Genomic DNA, 8,555 nt, shown 5'->3' on the forward strand with positions numbered 1-8,555 from the left:
CCAATTTTTACTGAAGAGGAAAAGATAGTTCATCAGTGAGACATTTTCAGGAACTTGCCTAAGGTTTGATGAATAGTTCTGGGTTTTATGAAAGCATGAATACGATGAAAGATCAAATAGAGCTAAGATTTTGTATGAACTCAAAAAATGATCAATAAAAATCCCAAAAACTCAGGCTAACCAATGAGTAAAAAAGAAACGATTTCTCAAGAGCTTTTCATCAATAATGAAATGTGTTATTTCTCAGGTTTCAATCTAACCTGAAATTGAACTAATATTTAGGTTTCGATTTGTCTTTTTACTTCTGGTGCAGCCTTTATTGGTCTAATTGTAAGTTAAAGTATTGATTATGTTTACTTGATCTGGTTTACAGTAAAATTTCGTGTTCAATTAACGAGTTTCCCAAATTTGTTGGATGTTTCAAGTAGCCTTAGTGGCTAATTGAAGTAATGATGGTTGCATGGTTAACTTAATTTGTGTGTGTTTCAACTGATTTATGTTTCTTTGTTAGTTTTTTTATGCAAATTTATTTTAGACCAAAGAGGACCAAACAAATTATCAACTTGAATCTCCATCCAATTCTGATGATCCATTGTTCATCCTTAGTCTTTCCTGTTGCCTGGTTTTTCCCTTCTGGATATGTTCATCTCCATTAACTCTTTACCCTTTTGTTTCCTTCCAACCAATTAATGTTTACACCAAAGAGAGGATTGAATAATTAATAACAATTTTCCCTGAAAGTGAAAACTTAGCCTCTTAGATTGAATAAAATGTAAAACCATTTCCAACTGGTTGTTGCCCGGAAAGTGTTGCCATCAGATTAATCATAACAGAGTCAAGTTTTTGGGTAAAAAAATGGCCAAACTGTAAAGTTAACGTTAATTTGGTGAAATTAGCATAAAATAAATAAATTAACTGGTAACCTTAACAGTTTCTTTAATCATTGGTCTAAACTAATGTGCATAATAATGAGAAGTAACAATGAAAATAATTAATTATGTTTGCTGCTTCAAGCATCCTGACAGGACAACCCAATAAAGACTGTTAAGATCAATTGAAATATGAAAATTGCGAGAACAGATGAAATGAAGTTGATTAATGGCAAATCAAATTGAAACAATGAAAGACTTGACAACTAAAAATAGATTGTAATTAGTAAAATGGAAACAAATGATTAAACAAAAGACTTGGGTAAAGCTGTTGGGTAAGCCTTGGCTAAACCAGGAAAAATAGAGGAAAGTGTCCAAGTATTTGATTTGCTGGATTTGTTCATTTTATCTGATTAACTGATATAATAAGATAAAAATTGGGAAAATATTTTATTCAATATATATAAGATGACATTTCAATCAAACTGTCAAATTCAATTTCCAGCAACCTTTTGTGTTGATGCTTGAAAGCAAATAATCTAATTGCTATTGAACAAGCCTAACCAAGAGACCTTTTTAGCACCTAAAAATGGTTTTCCTATTTCAAATGGATGGGAAGATGATGAAGATGATGATGAAGATGATGGTTAAGATGAGTAAAATGTGATAGCCTTATGAATAGATGAGTTTAATAAGAGAAAAGAGGATTTCTTTGTATTCACCGTATTCATCATCTTTTCATTTCTCATCCTTTTGTATTCACTTAAATAGTTGCTTTACAGTTGATCATCATCTTTCAGTCATATTTACCATTTAACAAGAGTCTCTATGGTTACATAAGATGATGATGAGGAGGAAGAAGAGAGAATGATTTGATGATGGATGAAAAAAAATAGATGTGATTTGCTTTTTAAGGTTGACAGTAAAGTGTTCACTCTCAGTCTTTGGTATATTATTATACACTTGAAGTAAACATTTTCAGCCATTTTTTTTCCTTTCATTTCAACATTCAATCTGATTTAATAGTTGATGGTAGATGATTACAGTCAACCTGACTCTGTAAATGAAATGAGTGGAAGGTAAAGAAATCAGAATTTCAATTCAATTTGTTTCCCTCAAGGCTTTGCTTTTTTGCTCATGCTGTAGAACTGTAAAAGGCCAGAGGATCTTTGAAGATGATGATGACGATAATAGGGATGAAGACATGTTTCAGTATCATGGTTGATTTGAGAGAATTCAATTTCCATTTTCAGGGGAAAATATTAAATCTTTCGCTTTCCATCACATTTTTACTTACCATTTTTAACCTTTACTTTTAGGTTTAACATGTTGAGTTGATTAATTTTCTTGCACTATTTATAGTTGCTAATCAAATATTGCTTCAGTGTGAAGTGAACAAATTTAAAGATAATTTAAATGTTGAAAAATATATCTACATTTACTGACACACCTTTGGGTTTTGATTGTAAATAAACATTTTGACAAATTGAATTTGAAGAAAGGCGAAGAAGATGCAATTAGTTTAAGAAAAATTAGATGGCGCTATAAATTATAATAGTTTGTCAACTTTGAGTCAACTGGTGTTGACTAATAAGTGAGGCTTAACAAGCTGTTTAAACTGATCTTTCAATGTTTTATTTTTATTGTGTATTTTTAATTGTTTTTGTTTCCCATTAGGAAATGATAATCTAGTCGATTCGTTTATCTAGTATTTGATTGTTTCTCCGTTTTCAAGATTAAATGGGAAAACATGGATTCTAAAGTCGACTTGATGGATGCTATGAAAGATTCTCAGAAAATCTGTACACTGTTAAGTGTCTTGTCAGATTTACCATGTTTTTAATAATAATGACAGTGATGAAGGTTCTGATATGAAACAAACGACAAATGGTTAACACTAATTGGTTTAATTTGATTTAAAAAGATGACAAACATTTGTATTGACAAGGAAAATATGAGATATGATGATGAAAGTAAAAATATTGAAGATGATTGGTTACAAGTGTAAGACAAATGTTGGCCCAAAAATAGCAGACGATTCGAGCAAAATCAACATAACTGTTTAAAGTAAGTCTATATTAAAGTGTAAGTATATTTTTGGATGAATAAATGAGTGAGAATAGTTTCCATGGTTTTTTGGGAGACTAATGTTGACTTGTTTTTCTCTCCTTTTCTCTCTCCATCTCTCTCTATCTCTCGATGTCTCACTTTTTCTTCTTGATCATCTGCTATGTTACTCATCTTGTGATTCATACAATACATCACAACAGTTACAAATAGAAGAGGAAAAGAAATGTTGTCACTTTTGTTTGACACTTAACACGAATAAGTTTTAGTCCTGTTTGAGAAACACATTTTTTTGTATTGCGAAAAACAAAACTTTACTGAATTAACTGAAAATAACGGAACAAACATGGTTCCTTGTGGTACACCAGTTTTACCTTATTTGTATCTCGGTGGTGGGTCAGATGCTTCAGATCCAGAGAAATTGAAATCTTTGAATATTTATTATGTGCTTAATGTAACTACTGATTTACCAGGAGATGGTGAAAGTGATTCAATTCGTTATAAAAGGATACCTGCCATAGACGCTTTTGAACAAAACTTGGTTCAATATTTTGAGGAGTCATTTCAATTTATCGGTAAGTTTTCTTTTCTTTTGAAAACTTTCTTTAACCTTTCATTATCGTTTAACTTTTCCTAATTTTTGCTTTCCCATTATTTTCGCTTGTCTTGCAGAGGAAGCACGTAAGGCCGGACGAGCAGTTTTAATACATTGTCACGCTGGTATTTCCCGATCACCCACAATTGTTATTGCCTACCTGATGTATAGTCAAAAGATGTCTTTAGATAAGGCATTGTTATTTGTTCAAAGCAAGAGAAGTAAAATCAACCCCAATTTCTCTTTCTTGGGTCAACTTTATGAATATGGGAATTTAATCGACAAATTGAAAACTACTCTGCCAACTTCACTTCCTTCACCGACCTCAAATTTATCTTCATCTACACCCACAATTTCATTAACGAAACAAATTCCTGAATTAACTACATCGTCTTCAAACTCAATGACCACAACTTCCAAATGTTTAACCGCTTTTAATAACTCACCATTGATTTCAACAACATCATCAACCTCAATCTCATCATCATCATTATCTTCTAAGACAACTACGACAATTACTACAAGCATATCAGCACCAACTACTCCAACATCACCAAAGCCATTAACGCCATCAATGCCAACAACTCCCATTGTAACTACGTTGCCAATTCCAACAATCCCAACTAGCCGAAGTTATCTCAAGATAAGTGACACCCTAAAAAAACCATTCTTTTTATTGCCACCTCCACGACCATCTAATTTATCTCTCAAAGAAGGACTCACCAAATCAGATTTCCCATCTTCATGTGAAGCATTAAGTGATATACCATATAACTCATTGGGACCAGTTCGAGGTTGTCGTAGTCGTAAATCATGTAATAATGATTTCATTCTTTTACGACCTATCAAAATGACCAAAAATACGAGGGTAAAGTGAAGCCCTTTAATTGTTCAACAAAACCCAAACTGAAACTTTGGTGATTTTCCTTAAATAATTAATTATTTAATAAAAATTTACATTATGATAAAAATCATTGGCTCATTTCGCACAATCTCGTGAAATCTTGAAAACTTTAATCTAGTCACTATACTGAACAATTGGATTTAGACAAGTTGACTAATGGAAGATGAATCATGGAAATCAAAATATTACTTGTTGTACTGGTTTTATCGATTTTTCAATCAACTGATTATTTAATTTAATGCTTCATTTTTTCGTCATATTTTTTCATTTATGACAAAGTAAGACTCATTGCATCGTTTGTATCACCAGCTTCTGTGTCGGTAACTTTTAAAACAATCAAGAGATGTTTATCGACATTTATCCATTATTTGTAATCAGTTTGAGTCAACACTGTTTGCTTGATGACTTAAAAAATTAACCTTATTTCGATTTCATCGGTCAACACTAATGTGGATAGTGTGCAACTTGGAAACTTGGAGTAAACAATATGATCATATCTATCAAAATAATCAACCCGATATCCTATTTTCAAAACAATATTTTTTGAAAACAAACAATTAACAATTATTTATGTAAAAGTTGATAATTTGATTATCTGATAATAAAACAATGATCATGTAAAAGAAAAATAAAATTAATCACTTACGGTTGATAACTATATCAATTTCAGGAGAGAAAGAGAGATATGTTAACTGAGAAACGCAAGTTGAACAGAATGATTAGAGCTTTACAATCAATGTGCATGAAAAATTAGTTAAACTAGGAATTATAATATTAGTCGAGTTCCATAGCAGCTCTTTTTCGTTTTCTAAGTTTAGTTACTAGCTCGTTGGAGAGAATTTTCTCTATCCTTCTGTCTTCCCAGGCTTTGAACTTTTCCATGGCTTTGCGACTTTCTTCAAACAATTTGACCTCCTCGTTATCCAACTTTCCAAGAAACTGGCCAATTTCTGATATATTTAAAAAAGAAAGAAATAAAGATTTAGAACACATTTTCTAAGAAAGTAACCAGATTTGAAAGAGCAAATTTAATCTAACCTGGTGTAAGTGAAGTCGGTGAATTGGATGAAAAGTCCATAATTCGACGTAATCTTTGATAGAAAGTATCAACCAAACAGTTAGCTATTGCAGTGCTTTCTGGTAAATTTAGAGCAGCTAAAAATTGTCCAAGACGGTAATAGTTGGGTCCAAGTCTATGGAGGTCAACAACATTGGCGTCAGCTTCCAACACTTGACGAAACGATTCATTATAACCTTTAGGCAATTCAAAGGTGGCTAAACCATCATTATAGAGTTCCCTGGTTAACCAAATGGGTAATTCCAATTTTGTGTTTTTAACAATGTTTTCTGAATCACAGGCTGGATCAATGAAACCCAATTTGCAAACTGTTGACTCCATTTTAGTAGTAACCTTGGTATTAACAGCAATAATAGAATCGATGTCAAGATAATCATGACTAATAGTTAGTGCAGATGAATCCATGATGCGGGAAATGCATTAATTAACTAAAATCAAAATCAAAATACAATCAGACAAAACAAAACACTACACATTGAAAAAAACATACACTTATTTTACCGCTTTAACTGAACAAAGACAGCAAATTTGAAAAGAACAGGATTGCCATCTAGTGTTACCCAAAATATTTAAAATCCTGGTTATGGTTTATTCAGGTTACAATCAAGATAGTCAATTGGTTTTTACAATAAAAAGAAATTAGAATTGAAAAACTTGACGAATCTTTTCTGTTCATTAAAAAGTGGGATAATTTACTCAAGATAAACGAAATTTTGAAAGAAAATATTGGCACAGTTGAGAGCAAAATTGAAGAGATTGTCGGTGAATCAGAAGACGTAATTTGTTTGAATCAAACAAAAAATTAAGATCGTTGAAGACTCTCTAAAACCTAAAACCAGCCATTCTTTTATATTTTTTTGGAAAATTTTCTTTGCTAAAACTTGAACCTAAACATCATGGAACTAAAAGGTTCACCTGTTAAAAACGGTTGAAAAACAGGTTACTTTTCAAAATTGAACTGTGAGCTAAACTGGATTAAATTAACAAACCCATTCTTTTATTTACCGATTGATGATTCAACTTTTATTAGGTTAAACAAAGTCACTTTAGGTATTCATTTCACTTCAAAGTTGATCATTTTTCACTTCTCATCACTTTACGAAAGATTTTACCTGTAATGTATCAATTTTTGGTGAATTAAAGACAGGGATTAGATACAAAATTGTGTGATTATATTAAATAATTGAAATTAAGTTTATTTGTCAATGTCTTTGTTTATAATTTGATTGAGAGAGTGAGAGGCAATAATTGAGATTTATAAATTAGAAGTTGTTTCGCCTCTATTGCTATTTACTACAGCAACAGATGATGAAATGAATTGTTTGAAAGCCGATCGATAACGTCCATCCATCGCAAAATAAAGGATTGGATTGATACAACAATTAGTCCAAGACATGATTGAAGCTATTATATGAATATATGGATACCGATCTGGTGGCAATAAAACATTGGCAATCATTAGAGGAGCAAAGCAGCTAATGAATGTAACGAATAGAATGACAATCATCTTTGTCATCTTCAAATCTCTTTTCCATGTTTTCCTTTTCATATCTTTGCTTCTTGATGGGTGAAACATTACTTTGTACCAGATAATTGAATATGAAATGAGTATCGTGATGCTGGGCACGAAAAATGCGAATAGGAACAAAAAACTTTTCGGTGATTTACCCTGATAGCGAAGTATTGTACAAGAAAATGTTTTAGGCTCCAAACCAAATTGTCCCCAAATTTTGAACATTGGTAATGAAAGAAGTATGAATGGGAATAACCAACAGAAAGCAATCATGCACAGAATGTAACGCTTTTGGTAAATTTGGTCGTAATGACGATAGCATGTTATCGATATTAATCTGTTGATAGTTATGGCTGTGATAGACATCAGAGAGACAGCAACATTGCTATAAAATAGGAATGGATAGAGATGGCAGATTAAATCACCGAAAGGCCAAGAACAGGTAAAATACCGAATCGATGTAAGTGGCAAGTTGATTGAACAAAAAATTAAATCCGCAATGGCAAGGTTTATGATGAATTTGGTGGTTGGATTGGCTAGAAGTTTACTGCTTGAAAATAAGGAAAGGATGACGATTGAGTTACCAGGAACACCGAGAAAGATTATGATTATTGAAGACACTGTGGCTAAATCTGCCGCACCTCGAGGAACTAAAGATGTACATTGACAGGAATACATTTTACAATTGGTGAAATTTTCACATTGAACCATGATTTGTGTGAGAGTGAGAAAATTGTTTAACATTTTACCTGAGAAAACGGATTTCCTTTCAGGTATAAAGTGAATTACATTGTATTAATATCGATGAAAGGATAAAACGGAAAGTTCGATTGAATTGCAGCACAAATATGATGAAGCTTCCGATTCCGGAAACACTAAGGTTGTTATTTCTTGATGGTTTAGTCATTTTAAAAGTTTTACATCTAAAGGTCAACAATCGGCCAGTAAACTTCTCAGATTGGATAATGCCATCTTTGGGTATGTAATGTGCAGAGAAAGGCACAATTTATGTTTTAAACGCAACAGATTTGAAAGAGTAGATTGAATCTAACCTGGTGTAAGTGGAGTCGGCAAATCAGATGAAAAGTCCATAACCAAACATTTAACTATTGCAGTACTTTCTGGTGAATTTAGAGCAGCTAAAAATTGGCCAACAGTTGGGTCCAAGTCGGTGGAGGTCAACAACATTGGCATCAGCTTCCAACACTTGACGAAACGATTCATTATAACCTTTAGGCAATTCAAAGGTGGCTAAACCATCGTTATAGAGTTCCCTGGTTAACCCAAACATCATAGAAATAAAAGGTTCAACCAAAGAGTATTACTCTTTGGGTTCAACTCGCTATGTCACTGTTAAAACGGTTGAAAAGATTAATTTTTCAAAATGAACTGTGAGTTAACCTGGAAAATGGTTAATCCATAAAGTTGAATAATAGTCACTTCTTATCACTTACCATCTGTTTTTATCTTAACTGACAATGACTAACATTTCAATGTGAAATAATTGTTTATTTTACCCTTTATCGTCT

At 32.2% G+C, this 8,555-nt stretch overlaps 3 protein-coding genes across 5 annotated transcripts; 1 reads left to right on the top strand and 2 right to left on the bottom strand.

The window, feature by feature from the left end:
* The first annotated feature begins 2,470 nt into the window (after nucleotides 1–2,470).
* Nucleotides 2,471–4,502, top strand: LOC107368039 (uncharacterized). Of its 2 annotated transcripts, none has more exons than XM_015935820.3 (3): nucleotides 2,471–2,954; nucleotides 3,140–3,511; nucleotides 3,609–4,502. In XM_015935820.3, the coding sequence occupies exons 2-3, from the start codon at nucleotides 3,283–3,285 to the stop codon at nucleotides 4,406–4,408; spliced, it is 1,029 nt and encodes a 342-aa protein (XP_015791306.1). In that variant the 5' UTR covers nucleotides 2,471–2,954; nucleotides 3,140–3,282; the 3' UTR covers nucleotides 4,409–4,502. The 2 variants fall into 2 exon arrangements, with proteins under 2 accessions (XP_015791306.1, XP_015791307.1); XM_015935821.3 differs by having other exon boundaries at nucleotides 2,471–2,936.
* On the bottom strand, nucleotides 2,502–5,992 carry Psf3 (DNA replication complex GINS protein Psf3). 2 transcript variants are annotated; one of them, XR_001570045.3, is made up of 3 exons: nucleotides 5,474–5,992; nucleotides 5,082–5,385; nucleotides 2,502–4,957 (listed from the first exon to the last, which is right to left on the bottom strand). XR_001570045.3 is itself a non-coding variant. In XM_015935844.3 (2 exons), the coding sequence occupies exons 1-2, from the start codon at nucleotides 5,916–5,918 to the stop codon at nucleotides 5,210–5,212; spliced, it is 621 nt and encodes a 206-aa protein (XP_015791330.2). In that variant the 5' UTR covers nucleotides 5,919–5,992; the 3' UTR covers nucleotides 5,078–5,209. The 2 variants fall into 2 exon arrangements, 1 of the variants encoding a protein (XP_015791330.2); XM_015935844.3 differs by lacking the exon at nucleotides 2,502–4,957 and having other exon boundaries at nucleotides 5,078–5,385.
* Nucleotides 5,993–6,683: 691 nt separating this feature from the next.
* On the bottom strand, nucleotides 6,684–8,400 carry LOC107368041 (protein trapped in endoderm-1-like). Its single transcript, XM_089267101.1, has 2 exons — nucleotides 8,079–8,400; nucleotides 6,684–7,998 (listed from the first exon to the last, which is right to left on the bottom strand). The coding sequence occupies exon 2, from the start codon at nucleotides 7,768–7,770 to the stop codon at nucleotides 6,769–6,771; it is 1,002 nt and encodes a 333-aa protein (XP_089123227.1). The 5' UTR covers nucleotides 7,771–7,998; nucleotides 8,079–8,400; the 3' UTR covers nucleotides 6,684–6,768.
* Nucleotides 8,401–8,555: the final 155 nt, after the last annotated feature.

The sequence above is a fragment of the Tetranychus urticae genome, chromosome 2 (assembly GCF_039701765.1).
Source record: "Tetranychus urticae isolate SD_2017Ah chromosome 2, NJAU_TeUrti_SD_1.0, whole genome shotgun sequence".
NCBI classification, from domain to species: domain Eukaryota; kingdom Metazoa; phylum Arthropoda; class Arachnida; order Trombidiformes; family Tetranychidae; genus Tetranychus; species Tetranychus urticae.

Coding starts and splice junctions, on each gene's coding strand:
- LOC107368039 (XM_015935820.3), top strand. CDS start 3,283: ATGGTTCCTTGTGGTACACCAGTTTTACCTTATTTGTATCTCGGTGGT. Junction 3,512..3,608: donor GGAGTCATTTCAATTTATCG/GTAAGTTTTCTT, acceptor CTTGTCTTGCAG/AGGAAGCACGTAAGGCCGGA.
- LOC107368041 (XM_089267101.1), bottom strand. CDS start 7,770: ATGTTAAACAATTTTCTCACTCTCACACAAATCATGGTTCAATGTGAA.
- Psf3 (XM_015935844.3), bottom strand. CDS start 5,918: ATGGATTCATCTGCACTAACTATTAGTCATGATTATCTTGACATCGAT. Junction 5,386..5,473: donor ACCGACTTCACTTACACCAG/GTTAGATTAAAT, acceptor TAAATATATCAG/AAATTGGCCAGTTTCTTGGA.